At 35.9% G+C, this 16,737-nt stretch overlaps 1 protein-coding gene across 13 annotated transcripts in view; it reads right to left on the bottom strand.

The window, feature by feature from the left end:
* The window catches only part of LOC306861242 (pleckstrin homology domain-containing family A member 5-like), a 169,892-nt gene that overhangs the window by 26,399 nt on the left and 126,756 nt on the right, over nt 1-16,737 (bottom strand). For 8 of the 13 annotated variants that reach the window (XM_079403405.1, XM_079403406.1, XM_079403408.1 and 5 more), the window contains exons 8-12: nt 14,679-14,779; nt 12,524-12,639; nt 10,485-11,324; nt 4,990-5,440; nt 1,372-1,446 (exon numbers count right to left, since the gene is read on the bottom strand). In XM_079403405.1, coding sequence (XP_079259531.1) covers nt 1,372-1,446; nt 4,990-5,440; nt 10,485-11,324; nt 12,524-12,639; nt 14,679-14,779 — 1,583 coding nt within the window. Of the gene's footprint in view, nt 1-1,371; nt 1,447-4,989; nt 5,441-10,484; nt 11,325-12,523; nt 12,667-13,604; nt 14,780-16,737 lie in introns of those variants that run through there. The other 5 variants (XM_079403410.1, XM_079403401.1, XM_079403411.1 and 2 more) reach the window with 2 other exon arrangements.

The following is a 16,737-nucleotide window of genomic DNA, read 5'->3' as shown; positions in this document are numbered from 1 at the left end:
TACTATATAGCATATAATACTATACTAAATAAATAGTATATAGATAATAGGAAGTAAACTAGAATGTGTATATCCAAACAAACATATACAATTAAGCATAACATTTTAATAAAACTTTAAAATGAAAAATCACATTATAAAATATACAAACAAATTAATGAATAATATAATAGCATATGAACACTAAAATGACAGCGGTCCAGGGAGTAGAAAATCTGTAAATAAATACATTTGTAGTATTAAATATTTTCAGGATAGACTAATATCTAATCAACATGACTAATCAGCTCTACCAGGTTCAGTTAAGTTGCATAAACTACATAACCATTAATAACCCGGTTCTCGAGATAAATAGAAGTACAAGCTGGATTTTCCAGAAAGAACAGCTGGATTAAGTTTAAATTTGCTTTTCAGAAATAGACCCCAGGTCTATGCCAATTTATCCTTAAAAACTTGTTCTGCTATCTAATTAAGTGACATCTGAAGAAAACAAGCCTGTGATCTACATTATCTTATGTTTGTCATTTCATCTTGGTTTATATTAATCCAAATAAAGTAAGTTATATCATGAACAACAAAGATAAAAACTCTCCAAGAGGCTTTTACCTAAACCAAAATGTTTAAGGTGCTAAATCGAATTTCAGCAGCTTTCCAGCGATGATGAGTAAAACACATATGGAGGAGCTCTATTAATATTTCATCAAGTGACCGCAGGCTTTTTCATTCAAATGCTCTCTGCCTGAAATAATATCGCAGACAATTACTGCCAGTTGTACTTTGCGTCTGTAAAATGAATAAATAAAAGCAGAAGCTTAACGGGAAAGAGGCAGCTTAAGACTTCCAGAACCTGAAACGTCAAGTAAGAGAAAAGTAATTATAGTTTTAAGAAGAGCTTACGGTATTAGTGCTTCACCTGTCACAATAAACACACACACAAACACTCATCTCTCTGGTGTTTAATTCAAAACCTAAAGCTTGAAAAACCTATTCTACTGCAATGCAATACTCCTACATGAACATCTGAATGTTCGTTTACCTTTAAAGTCTACATGAAATGACATTTGCAACCTATTTTACTGCTAAAACATGCTATAACCATATTTTAACCCTAACGACCATTTTTTCCCTTTGAAATAACACGTGTTCATGTGCACGAGTAGATCAGAAGTATGTGTTATGAAAGTAAATGTGGTCATTTTGATTTCATGTTGACTTTAAATGAGCAGCTCAACCACCGCATGTAAAATATTCTGCTCATTTGCAAGCCAAAGCCTCAACGAATCCTTGGTGGCTTACAACTGAAAAATGCAAAGAGTTTGAGAGGAAAGCTGTGGATGTGCGAGTTACAGACGGAGGTGGTGGAAAGCGTACCGTTTTGCCTTGCAGAGACTGTGCAGTGATGCTCTGTGCGGGAGGAACAGGCCTGCGCTCGGCAGGAAAGGAGTACTGACAGAGAGAAAGAGAGAGAGAGAGAGGAAAGCACAGTGATCTCATGAGCATTGAAACGGACCACTCTGGTGAAGAGAGCATTAAACCCACAGCTTTACAAGAAACTTAAAGGCACGGAAATAATGTGATCTGGTAATTACATGCTTAGACAAGAAAAACCACAATTGTGTGTTTATACAATCACAGAAAAACATCTGTGAGCAAGATTCTGATATAAAAGACTATAGACGGGTATAAAATGGACAGAAATAGAAATGCAGGGTTCCCGCTTTTTCAGTTGTTTATGATTATCACATTATAAACTTAAAATAAAAGTTTGTTTATATAATAAAGTATATATTTAGAAAATATTTACATTTATTTACATGTATATATTTATATTCATATAATTTATATTATATATAAATATATTTAATATACAAACCTTTTTTAAAAAATATATACATGCATGTGTGTATATCATATTAATATATATATATATATATATATATATATATATATATATATATATATATAATATATGTATATATTAGGTAGTTAACAGATTAATGATTAATATATTAAATATAGATTTTATATACATTTATAATTTAAAATAATTGAGATATTATATATATATACACACACACACACACACACTGTATATTAGGGCTTGATATTGATATTGCTTAACTTTATCATGTAAATATGAGACAAAAACTCAAACGGGCATTTTTGCCCCATATCTTGAATTTTAGGGACATTCTAACTACGTTCTCTAGGCTCCATCACACATATACATATATGTGTGTGTGTGTGTGTGTGTGTGTGTGTGTGTGCGTGTGCGTGTGTATATATGTGGGACTGTGGGAAGCCGTGGCCTTCTAAAGGTTGCGGGTTCGAGTCTCGGGCCGGCAGGGATTGTAGGTGGGGGGAGTGAATATCCAGCGCTCTCTACACCCTCAATACCACGACTGAGGTGCCCTTGAGCAAGACACCGAACCCCCAACTGCTCCCCGGGCGCCGCAGAATAAATGGCTGCCCACTGCTCCGGGTGTGTGTTCACTGCTGTGTGTGTGTTCACTGCTGTGTGTGTGCATGTTGGATGGGTTAAATGCAGAGCACAAATTCCGAGTATGGGTCACCACACCATACTTGGCAGTATGTCACTTCACTTCACATATATACACAGTACATATATATATATTAGGGGTGGCACGGTACATGTATTTGTACCGAACCGTAACGTACAGACATCTCGGTTCGGTGCACGAGGCCTTACGACAAATACAGGCAATTCCCCCTCAATCCAGAAGGAGGCGCCCGCAGTAATGTAACGCTGTTTGATAACCACCATCAGAAGAATAGTGAATGCCATTTGCGCGCAAAGCCCACTAAACAGTGATCGTGTGCTGATTCTGAACGCGTCTCTCACATAGACTGACAAAGGAGTATATTTTAAAGGCTCGTCTCACTCAACTGTTTGCAAAATGGAGCTTTGTGCTCATGTATCCTACCTCTCTCATTCGGCACAAATCCAAATATTCCATAATATTTCCATATTTGCAATGTAACGTATCTGAATGCTAAACTATTTTTTTATTATGTAAATTATAGGCTTTGTTCTTCAGTCGCGTTCCAACGGAGACATAGAGGCGGGTGCTGATGTTTGGTTCACTGTATTTTATTTTCATAAAGTACCAACCGCACTGTCAAGTTAGCAATGCTGGAACGGATGTGTGTTTTTTTGTTTGTTTTTTTTTGTGTGTGTGCACGCGTGCTCTGGTGTGATCACTTCAACTGTTTCCTCATACCAGTAGAATCAACTTTAAACACTTATTGTCTTATTAATAATCCCTGTATAAAGGTCTGCTTTTATTTGTGTACACACACTGAAAACAAAACAGATTTTATAAATATATATATATATATATATATATATATATATATATATATATATATATATATATATATATATATATATATATATATATATATATATATATTTATTTATTAGTGGTGTCAAAATTAGCGCGTTAACGCATGCTATTAATTATTTTCAGATTAACGCGTTAAAAATATTTAATGCAATTAACGCAGGGGCGGGGCTAGGTTTGGCCACCCCATTCGCAACTGCTGCCTCTGTCTCTTTTTTTCTTGCAAAGGATTGCGTTTATTTAGATGCAGAATGTCTTTATGACCACATCAAACGGGAGAAGTTTCAGACACGTGCTCTATACGTCGCCTCCACGCCAGACGCGAAACAAGCACGTAAAAGATACTGTGCTCCTAGCGCACACTCTTCAAATACACGAACAAAGGTGCCGGTGCGCGCTGTAGCCTATATCATTTCATATCATACAGCGAAAGAAACTACGTGCATGCAATGTCGTAGTTATGCCGTCAGTTAAGGCATGAAGTTTCCAAAAAGGTGATTAAAGCTGCCTTAAACTGTGTGCATGCATGCAATAGCCTATGTTATATATGCGTCACATTTAAGTACATGTCTCTGAAATGGTTTTAAAAACTGTCCTGAGGCACCCCAGCACTGTCTCCCTCATCTAAAATACCCAATTCAACTCATCCGCTCATTAGTTGAGACTTTCAGACCTGAAGTGAGTCAGAAAATGTAAAGAGATTTGTGAGAAAATAAGTCAGATCCCCATCACCTTCAGCAGCAGCAGCTTTTAAAGCAATAGCAGGCAAATAAGTTAATAACCAGCTGCTGTGATGTCTATTAATCCAAGAACAAAAGAAAAAAAGAGGAAACCAATAACTTCTATAGTTTTAAGGGGTTCATCTATATTTAATTTAGAATTTATTGTTTGGTAAGTATTAATTTTCTGTATATTTCTGCTGAAGGGCACAGGTAGCTAAATATGTCATTTATTATAATGGGTTCATGTGAAGATTGTTTTAAGTTCACTTAAATTAGACGTTAAGTCTAATAAATGTTAAAATTTATAGCTCTCAATTATACTGTAATGCTGAATGGCTACAGTCAATGGTTAAATATTCAGGGGGCAAAAAAAAAATGTTTTATAGAGACATCAGTAGTATTGATATCAGTGATGCTGGCCTTCAATCATGAATAAGATACCATTAAAGAAATATTAAAAATATACTGTCTTTAATGTTAGGTGGAGTTAAGCGTGATTAATCACGATTAATTTTAGAAAAATGTGTGATTAATTAGTTAATTTTTTTAATCGATTGACAGCACTAATATATATATATAAATAAATAATGTTTATTTGCACTACTGTCTGTTCAAAATAAATGAAAAGAAACTGAGCATAATAGATTTCTTTTTTTTTCCTGTTGTACTGAAATCGTATCGAACCGTGACCCCCGAACCGAGGTATGTACCGAACCGTGACATCTGTGTACCGTGCCACCCCAATATATATATATATATACACACACACATACATACACATTCACATACAACTGTGTGCACCCGACCCTGGTACCTGGTAGAAGCTGGTAGGCTTGGAAATGCTAGTTATTTAACATTTTCCCAGTTTGTCCCTGCTGTGAGAACCCTGTGTGACTCTGTACCTTGGAGAGGTGCTGTCGATGCCGGCGTTCAATAGTCAAGTCCCCACGAAACACAGGCGAGGAAACTTCAGAGCGGGAATCCGGGTTGAGGGGTCGGTTAGGGGAGAAGGTGTGGTAACCGGCCAGAGACCCGTGGGAAGGAGACATGGGGATGGATTCGGCAATCTGGCCCATGGTTTTGGGGCTGGGCAGCGTCCCGTATCCGATCCGGCCGTGCGCCTGCCTCTGCTGCCACTCGTACAGCTGCCACATGGTGTCGTCCCGTATGGAGCGCCGCTTCTCTGCGGTCGTGGGCTGCAGCGCCCGGTCGTACATCGAGCCCGCCACGCTGCAGATGCTGTCCGGCCGCAGCATGTTACGTGGGAGCGTCCGGTAGCCCTCGGGATAGCGCGGGACGATCTGCGCACGGTGGCTCGGCATGTTCCTCGGCAACGTTTGGTAGGATGTAATGCTGGAAGACAAAGACATTGCCACCAATGGCACTTTTTATTTCATAAAAAAGATAAATTAATGTTTTATGCGCTTGAGTTCAAGAAAAATTAAGACACTACAGAATTTCTGAAAAAACAACATTTCATAGGGCAGTATTATTGTAAAAAGATTATTTTTTCTTATGAATTCAATTAATCAGACATGCTTTTTAAATAATTATTAAAAATAAATAAATACATATAATAATAAAAAGAAATATATAAAAAAGAATTTGGTAAAACTAAAACAGAATTTATTTTGACAGGGCCCTAAAATGTCATTTTTGTGAAATTTTAATAAATTGTTTATCGTTTTAATATGTATATGTTTCATGATTTTAATTAATTAGACATGCTTTTTGATCACTAAATATATTTTAACCGTTTAAACAGAGACCTGAAAAATTAGACGATGAAAAACTGGAATACAGAAAAATTTAAACAAACAAAGAAAAAAAGAATTTGGAAAAATAATAAAAAAGTTTGGCGTCAGTAAATTAAAAAAAATATATATATTTTTGGGGGAAAAGGTCTCACCAAGGCTGCATTTATTTGATCCAAAATACAGTAGATATATTGTAAACAGTAATATTGTAAAATTTTATAACAATTTAAAAAAATTGTTTTCTATTTGAATAATTTTTTAACAATGTTATTTATTTCTGTGAATAAATAGAATTTGTTGTGAATTTTTAAATAACATTTGAAATAATAATTTATGTATTTATCAATTTATGTTACCTAAACACTGAAGGGTTTGATTTTCATTTGTTTAAAAGATAAGTATAGTAATCTTTTAAAAACAGTAATATTTTAAAAAATTATTGCAACTTAAAACAATTGTTTTATATGGGAACAGATTTTAAAATATTATTTATTGTTGTGAATAAATAACACGGTGTGTGAATGTGCTAGTAAATTTGATTTTAGCGAATCATATTAATTTATTTATTAATTTCAGTACCTTTACACATTAAATTTTATATAAATTGACAATCTATATTAATTTAAATATTATTTATACTCCTTGGCAACAATTAGCAGGACGTAATGCTTGAAGACAAAGAAACTGGCATCACAGAAAGGTCAACGATATACAAAACAACTCCACTTGAAGAAGAGAGTTTTATAATGCAATCATGCTAATAAGGCCCAGTTTTGACTTTGTGATGATTTCCTGTTGTGCTGCAGGCAATAATTAAGCACTGACTTAATTAGTATACGATAAAAGCGTCCTGCTTATACTTGTGACAGCACAAAGCCTTCACCTTCACTCCGGCTGATCATTAAACGCCTCTAATTTTTCATCACTCGTCATCTGCCGATCGCTCAGGAATAATTACAGCATACATGCATCAGGAAACAGGGAAAAGACGCAGGTGTGCCAGGGCGCTTTCTGAAGACCGTACTGAGAGTTACTCTTTACCAGGAGCTGGTGAGATCGGCTTGGCACTTTTATAGGCACCATTAAAAGGTCTGGCATGTGCACCCTTGTACTGACAGCAGAAATCAATAAAGACCTCTGACTGCCAAGATGCACAACCACAAAAGTCGTGTCTCAATTTGCTGAACACGAGGAGCTCCAAACGATGTTGGCTGGATGCAGAAAACCAGCTTAATTATCTACCACGGTGTAGGGTATTGGCAACATTAACCTAATTTAATCTAATTTTACATTTTACAGCAGTTAGTCTCGCTCAGTTTATTTAATTGAACACAATCTAGGAGTACTGATATATAATCGTTTTCATTTTAATCAAAGAAACCACTGACACTGGAAATATTTCCATATTATGACACCTGTTTTAGGCATATTCTTAAAATGAAAATATCTTCTAAATTAAGTCAATATTTAATATCATAATATTCAAGTCAACTTTACTCTAAAATGGCATGTAAATTTAGTCACCAAAAATTATATTTTAGTTGACAATGTGCAAAATGACAAAAATGTGTGAAACCGATACAAACCTAATGTTAAACAATGGAAAAAATATGAAAATAAAAATATTAATTGAAATATGAATTAAACAAAACATTGAAAATGAGTTTTTATTTTATTTTAAAATATTTACAATATCATAATAAATATTAGAAAATATTAAACATACAACATTGAAAATTAATCATTTTTTTACAAATTAAAAAAAAACTTTAAACAGAACATAATACAAATACTATAATACTAATATGCATTTAAAAATGTTAATTGAAACATGCATTAAACAGAAGATTTATTACACTAAATACAACATTCAATACTAAATTCTCTATTTTCTCAATAAACTTTGTTAATATTGTCAAGTTAAATGTCATAGTTTAATCAGTGTATAGTAATTAATCTTTTAATCATCCTTGCACATTTGATATCATTGATGAAATCCAAAAACCCTGTCAAACAATCTTTTTAAAATAATTTTGCTGACAAAATTAAGTGACGATGCGCATCTGCTCAAAGTTCTCTCATTTAAAATAAAATGACTTTGATTACAAATGTGATTGAAGTTTTATTTGTATTCGCTGCTTTTAATTGAGACCTGAATTTTGAGCATTGTTTTGGTAAAACTAAACAGCTTCAAATTCATGCCTAAGAAAATAAATAGATTGTGGCATGCAACCACGCAGTCTGCTGAGAGTTTGGAAAAAGTTTTTGATTGGTTCAGGACGTGCATATTCAAGAAATACTGTCAAAAACGAGCCTGACGGCAGTCTACGCGAGAGCTGCGATATGTGCATGAGTTGCACAAATAGTTTCTGAAGAGCATGTAGGCAGAGTAGAGACATGCTTCATCAATGCCTTTTGATAATCAGCATGAATCAGCATCTTAAATACGAACACACGGCGCCGTTTTCTCTCCTCGCTCGCCTTCCGGTTCCTCTTCCTGCACTGACAGCAACTCTGATCCACTTTGAGACAAATGTTCGTGGTGCTCCAGCACAAAGCTCCATGACTTATTCATCAGAGGAGAGGAGGACGAGACAAGCAAAGCAAACACATGTCCTCCTACTCTGCCACTGCACGGCTAAACGGAGGATGGCACCTGACAGCATGCGCTGCTCCCACATAACCGGTCTGGGGCGGAGGAGGCATTAAGACCGGGCAGAGGTAAAAATATCTGTTGGGTCATGATAAAGAGCTCATACAGGAACACTGCCTGCCGACGCTGGAGTTTGTTGTGGAGCGGATGTGTCATGGGACTGAGAGTGGGAGAGAAAACGCTGCTGCTCTCTGGCACTGCTGTCAAAGGCCTGATGCTTCAGAAACTCAGACAGACAGAAAGATGCATGAATACAGCACCTAGTTTGTTTTCTGACAGACAGACGGAGTGTACAAAAATACAACTATATATGCACTCAAAAAGTGAAGTAGTTTTTAAAGAGCATATTGTGTAGTTTGTAATGTATTTAGTTTGATATGCATACATGACTACATTACAAACAACAATCCACACTTTACAAAACTACAAAATCATTTTATAAACTAAACATTACAGATTACACAATACATTTACATTGTTTATGTTCTAGGGAAAGCGCGCACATGCGTCGTGGTACTCTCCAAAATGGCAGAAGATGGTAACTCGGAGAGAATTGTTGAATAAATTATGCTATTTTTATTTCTTTGCGCACAAAAAGCAAAAAGTAAGAGCCACTGATATCACATGGGCAATTTTACCCATTTACTTGCTACATTTCTGGGTCTGGGAACATTTCAGTTGAGTTGCTGTCTATGCAGGGTCAGAGAGCTCTCAGATTTCATCAAAATGATCTTAATTTGTGTACCGAAGGACTTACGGGTTTGGAACGACATGAGTAATTAATGAGAGAATTTTCATTTTTGGGTGAACTAACCCTTTAAAGTTTATAACCAGTAAAGTTTTTGGTTTGGTAAGTTTGTATTGTGTAGTTTGCAATGTTTAGTTTGAGAAGAATATATAGGTATATAACCAAACAATATACACTTAAAGTACAAGATAATAAGATTACAAGCTATACAATATACATGCTAAAAACTACAAAAGTCAAAAATATTACAAACTACAAACTTTAAAAACTACACAATACCTGCTTTTATAAACTAAACAAAATATGTTGTCGTTTGTAATGTGTGTAGATGGTAACGCAGATATGCGGTTGATATTTTGTGTACAGTGTAGTTTGTTTTGTAAAATGTACACTATGTAAATGTGTATATATAACACTATATATAAAATGTACAAAATAGGTTTACAAGATAAACATTAAAAGCTACTCATTATACATGCTAAAAATTATAAATAAGTCAAAAAGCATAAACTACAAAAAAACTTTACAAACTAATGTGTACAGTATTTTTAGATCTGCGTGCGTTCGGTTTTAAAGAGACAGCAGCCTAATAAACACGCTCCCTGTCATTAATGTGAATCAAAGAACGAAAGAAAATCATTCACTGATCTTGACTGAATATATTTAATAACTTTAATTAATCTATACATTTATGAAAAGAAAACTATGCAGTGTTTTTAAACTTTAAATTACAGTTTCTGTACCTGAAATTTGGTTCAGTTGTATTTATTTATGCTATTGCTAATTGATTTGTTTGTTCCTATTTTATTACTGACTGTTTACTTGTCTTTAACACTTCAATATTTTAAATTTATTACAATTTTATATTAATCTATCTGTTTTTGCTGTGGTATTTTTGTTAAAAGCATAGGCAAAGTTCCTCTTGCAGTGTTGTGTAGGCTGTAATTCAGAATGCTTTGTAAAAAGACACAGAATAAATATTGGACATCTAAATGTTTGACTTAATTTTTTTATATTAGATTTTTTATCTTATTGGAATCAAAACTAGGAATCGATAAGAATCGGAATCGATAAAATTCATACGATACCCAACCCTACTCATGGGATCATCACAACCACACTAAAAAGAATTAGAGCATTAATGAAACTTCACACACACACAAAAAAATACAAAATAAAGCAATAAGCAATATCAGCTTGAAATCAACCACTAAAGGGTTATTAAATGTGTTTCCTCACCTCCTGGTGTCATCATCCGGGGCCCGTGTGCGGTGCGTGCGGACCCACTGCTCCAGCTGCTGCATAGAGTTGGTTCTGCACAGGGTTTGCTCTGGTTCTGTGGACTGTGGCGGCACTGTCGTCCTCTGGGGCATCGTGTTGCTCATGTCTCCGGGGCTTCTGTCTCCTCCTCGTTCCCCAGAACCGTTGACCTGGGCCGGCTTGTACTGACCGGATCCCGCTGCGCTCTGGAGCTGTCTGGAGGACGAGACGGCCGCTGCGATGGCCGCCGCTTGAGCCGGCTGGAGTTTGATGCTGTTGATCTTGGTGAGCGGCCGCTCCACAGCGCCCTCTTTCTGGAAGCCGTATTTCTCGCCCTCCCGTGGTGGCGGGACGGGTTTCTCCGGGTCTTTGCATCGTGCATCTTTCTGCAGGATCTTCTCGCCGTCTTTCGCCGGATCGTATTTTTCGCCTTCCCTCTGAAGCGTGAACTTGTCACCGTCTTTGTGTAGCGTGTACTTCAGGCCGTCCTTCTGCAGCAGGTACTTCTCTCCATCTTTGTGGATGGCGTATTTCTCTCCATCTTTCTGCAGCATGTATTGGTCTCCATCCTTCTGCAGAGCGAGTCTCTGAGCGTCTTTGTGCAGATTGTAGTTGTCTGCGTCCCTCTGGAGGGTGTATCGCTCTCCATCTTTCTGCACACTAACCCTGCCATATTTCTCTTTCTGCTTCTTCTCCTCCTGGAGGAGCGTCTCACGGTTTCTCTCGTTGTTTTGGATCTCGGGTCGGGTCAGGACTCTGTGATTTAGCATGTTGTTCATCTCCTGAGGGCTGCGTGAGTCAACCTTTACCTTCTCAAGCCTGCAGAAAGAGAAAGAATTGAAAAGCTAGTGAGTGAGAGAAGAAAATGAGCATTTCAGAATAAAAACAAGCTATTCAACTGCTCTAAATATATAATATTTATAAAGAGCTTTACTACACAAACTAAACTACGTGATACGGAGCACCACTGAAACACTAAATAAACGCAAGCTCTTTCTGACCAAACATTTGTGTCTCTTAATAAAAGTCACTTTGTTTCTATGAAAAGTGAGCTGCGGTTCAATCTCAATCACAGCTGTGATCCTGTTGCCTGTGTTTAAGTCTGAGAGAATTCTTCAGCATCTGTGATTGTGCTAAAAGCTGTAATGAAACAAACACACACAGAGTTTCAAAAACATCTTCTGCACTTATAAAGCTGTGAAAATCTCTGCTCGTCAGACTCTCTCGGGATAGAAGCCTAGAAACTTAAAAAGGTATGACAAAAGCAGTGTTATAAAGAGTGCCAAGAGTAAAGAGGAAACGCTGAAGTGACAGAAGTGGTTTCTACTGAGGCAGCTTGAAGACAAGCTAACAACAATATAAATAAATCTTAACCTGGACAACCAAGTAAAATATATTTTTATAAAAAAAGCAACAATTTACATATTCTTTACATGTTATTATTGATTTTAAGTTATTTATATTATTAATTATATATTTTGTTTAGCTTTTTAGTAACTGCTTCTTAAACTGGGGTAAAAATATACATTTAAAAAATATTAACATTTTGACTCTTACTGATCATAAAGAACTTGATTTATTTCTTTCATTTATTATTTCTCTTAAAAACAATTTTTTTTTTTTTTTTTTTGCTTAAAAAATTTTTTTTAACCCAGAAAAACATTGGAGTAAAATATTTTATATAAAAATTATTAACAATTCACATTATCGCTGATCACTTTAGGTTTTTTCCTTGTTATTTTTGCTTTAAAACATTAATTAATTAATTTGCATTAGAAAAACATTAGTATTTTGACAGTATTACTGATCGTAAAAAACAACTTCAGATTTTTTTTAATTTATTTTATTATTGCTTTTAAATTTAAAATGTATTTTGTTTTGCTTTTTTGCACTCCTAACTCCTAACCTGGGAAAACAAACACTGAAATTAACCACTGTAAATGTCATTGAAGCGGTACAAGGGATTTGAATGTTTTCCTTCTGATTGGTTCAGAGTGAACTGAAGCACGTTTTCTGACCTTCTGATTGGCTCAGCGTGGACCAATGCTGCATCCGTCATAACCTTCATCCAGGACTCCATTTCTTTGGCTGTGTCAGTGCTGAAATAGTACGTCCGCATGTTTGGATGCGTCGCCTAGTTGTGAAAAATCAACACAGTAACCTGAGGAAAAAAAGAGTGGACGGTGAATACCAATAAATACCTGCTTTGGGTGTCCCAGCTGGTGTCAAAATGCAATAATGTTTGAGTAGTCTTTCTGAAGTGAGCAGATCTTTGTCAGGAGGATTTGAGTTGACAGACCCCCATCGTTCAGAGCCCCTCAGGAGTTTGTCTGACTGCTCGACTCTGACAGCTTTTGTCTGGATATTACAACTCGTCTTTCACAACAGTTTATATAAGCTTCAAAGAGCGAACACTCAGCGCTTTAGAATAGTTAGCAAGAACTCTGTTATAAACCCACATGAGATGTTTCAGTCTACATAGGCAGCATATAAAATACAATTCTATGAGATACACTCTTAATGGGTGCCGTCAGAATCCAAGCAGCTGATAAAAACATCACAATAATCCACAAGTAATCCAAACCACTCCAGTCCATCAGTTAACATCTTGTGAAACCAAAACCTGCGTGTTTGTAAGAAACAAATACATCATTAAGATGTTTTATCTTTAGACCAAAATATGAGTCCTTATTATGGACTCATATTTTGGCCAGAAGCAACGGTTTGAAGTTAAAAATGTCTTGTAATGATGGATTTGTTTCTTACAAACATGAAGGTTTTGGCTTCATAAGATGTTAACTGATGGACTGGAGTGGCGTGGATTATTGTGATGTTTTTATCAGCTGTTTGGACTCTCATTCTGACGGCACCCATTCACATCCATTGGTGAGCAAGAGATGTAATGCTACATTTCTCCAAATCTGATGAAGACACAAACTCATCTACATCTTGGATGGCTTAAGGGTGAGTGCATTTTAAGCAAATGTTAATTTTTGGGTGAACTATTCCTTTAAGGTCTAGATAATGAAAGGATGAAGCCGTTTTCTGGTTAATGCGGTAAAGTATGTTAATGTGGCATTGTGCAAACTCAGGACTCACCAAATTAGCGAAGCTCCATCCAGTAAACATGTTGATGCTCGAGTTCATGAATCCTCACGGAGGACAAGCCACACCATTGTGAAATAGAGAATAAGATCGAGAAAAAAAACAATGAGTCGACATGAAAATACCTGCATTAATAGGTAAATGACTCCACTGAGACGCAAACTCTCACAGAACAAGACACAAAAATGCAGCGTCGGCTGAAAAGTGCCATCCAGCAAAAACCTGTGTCAGGAAACTGGTCTAACTCAAGTTAATAATTGTTTTACTAAAGCCAAACTCTCGCCCCTTGAGCAGGATAGCAAGATTTTATTTTCAAGACTTGATTAAATTCACAGATGAACACACCGATCCGACCCCAGAGAGAGAGACTAAATCTGTCTAAACTTTAATTCTCATGTTGAAACTAAAATGTTTTGCTGGGTAATATTTCTAATGCTTTTAATGGAAATAGTCCGGTTCCTAAAAGTGAAAAGGTTTGTTTTTATAAGCTATTAGGATAAGTACAATATTTGTAAAAAGATGCAATTTGGTATCAGAAACAAACAATGAACAACACATTTTTATTGCATTTATTAATCTAGGTTTAGGTTAACTTATAAATACAAAAGTTTGTGGTCATTAAGTTTTTGTTTTTAAAAGAAATTAATGCTTTTATTTTAATTAATACTTTTTATTTAATCAAATAAATGCAGCTATGATGAGCATCAGAGACTTTTATAAATAAAATATCTTACCAACCTCAAGCATTTAAAAAGTAGTATATATAAATTGTTCATTGTTAGTTCGTTTGAATATTAAAAATGTACAATATGTCGAATTAACCTCAAATATCATATTGACATTAAATTTAAATTACTTTTTAAATAAAATAGCAGGTGCTTGTTTCACATGATAGAAAAAGCATGTGATGACGGTTTAAAAATGTTCATTTATAACAATAAAGCTAAAAGTAAACATCTATCGTCTGTAACTCTGAAGTGTTTCAACTCTTATTCACCTGCCCTCTCCCAAACCACATTTACATGTAAAATATGGCCACGTCTGAGAGATTCTGAATGCGTCTCTGACCTTGAAGGCGTATTTCCTGCTTACGTGGTCGTCCACAGACAGCATGGAGATGTGGAAGCTGGGCAGAAGGATACTTCCCAAGATTCCCTCTTCCTTCTCATCTGAAGACACAAAGAGAGAACATTAGCATATATAAGCCGGCTGCCAGGGCAGCTGATGACTGGGTGATTATTTCGGCAGGGGTTTGGGTAAACAGACAGTCCGGCGGGGCTGATGGGAAAACTGCAGGGTTGTGTGCATCCGAGCGTGTCAATGAGGTTGTGACTGTTCTCGACTGTGAACTCTATCATTTTGATTGCAGACTGCGACCGATCTGTCAAGAGTTGCTTGCCGACAGAGTCAATTCAGAGTGACAGCTGTGTTAACCGTTACTATTTACTGCAATAATGCCAAAAACAGCCATTATGCCATTGATTATTTTCAACAAAACCCGCCTTTTAATAATTTGTCAGATTGCTTAGCAGAATAACAGCATGTCTCAAGACAAATGAAATTCAGGCCAACAGCACCATTATGAGTGATAATGCCTTTATCAGTTCAATAAACAGAAGGTCAATACTGAGCAACCTGAAACCAATTAATGTCTGTTTTTGCTCTGCCAACAAAAATAGTTCCAAATTAAGTCAAAACAAAGAACAGTAGTTGCTTTCCTGAAAGTGTTTCAATCAATGAATCAGTGTTTACATCAATCTGCTGAATACATGATTCGATGAATCACTTAAAGACCTGAATGAACTGAATCAGTTAAGTGAATAATTCAACGATTTACTATTGATAAATATATTCCTGAATGAATCAGTGTTTTTGAATTAAATGAAATCACTTGTTTAATTCCAGAATTAATCGAATGGGTTGAATGAAAGATGCAATCATTTTCAGATGATAAATATATTTTGCTCATGAATAAGCCAGTGTTTTGAAAGGAATCGAGTGAATGAATGAATTTCTCATTCATGAAGACAGTCACTTGTTTCGTTCCTGAATTAATCAAATCAGTCGACTGAAAGAATCACTTGTTTCATTTTTGAGTGAATAAAAATTTCCTGAATTGCTGAATTAATTGAATCGGTTGAGTGAAAGATTCAATCATTTACAGGGGGCAATTATATTTTGATTCGTTAAAAAGAACTAGTTCATTAGGCTTTTTTAAATAATTCTACGATTGTCAGTTATAACTTACATAATAGATAGTTTACTGCCAGCCAGTCATCTTGATATTATATTATCTCAATAGAATTACCCTGATGAGGTTTATTTTGCTCTTATGATCATTTGACTGAACATCTCGCTTATCATGGACGGCTACTTAACGAATATATGGATATAAATGTTGAAACGTATGTAAAGGCCATTGCACACTGAGTCCGAATTTTTCGTCCGAAATTTTCGCACGTTGAAAAATAAATACGACCTCACGTTTTGTCAATCACGTTTGCACACTGCCTCCGAAATTTTCGTCCGTCAAAAAAAAATTCGGATCGGGTTCGATTTTTTGCGTTATTCGCATCCGTATAAAGCATTTTGAGATGCTTTGAGAAGGTGTTTTGACAATTCAGAGCCACCGTACAAGCGAAAGCCAAAATCCAAAATAGTGTCAGACAAATTAATAAACTTCGTCTTGCAGCACAGCGCACTTTATGACAAACAAATTGTGGAATACAGAATATAAAGAACTGCTGTAGCCTATTTTTTATGCCTGGCGCGCACCTTTCCGATGACGCAGTTCGGTGTGTGTGAGTGTGTGTGTGTGTGTGTGTGTGTGTGTCTGTGTGTGTCTGTGTGTGTGTGTCTGTGTGTGTGTGTCTGTGTGTGTCTCTATACCTCAGACAGTCTCTGTTCAGGATAAATTGGTTCACGGAAATTGGTGGTCTTTTTATTATGTGGATTCAGTATCGCTAGCAAAGTATCAAACTGAGGCATTGACATCCTGAAATAAACTTTGAATCTCTCGGGATAATCCCGCTGCTCTTTGATAAGGAGGTGGAACTCTCCTTCCTCTCTGCGCAATTTAAGGATTGGATGGACCCAATATTTCCTTTTTCTTTTTTTAAAAAGAGAG

Source organism: Barbus barbus (genome assembly GCF_936440315.1).
Source record: "Barbus barbus genome assembly, chromosome: 42".
NCBI classification, from domain to species: domain Eukaryota; kingdom Metazoa; phylum Chordata; class Actinopteri; order Cypriniformes; family Cyprinidae; genus Barbus; species Barbus barbus.
Note: the sequence above shows the minus strand (reverse complement) of the source record. Positions and strands in the feature narration are given on the sequence as shown.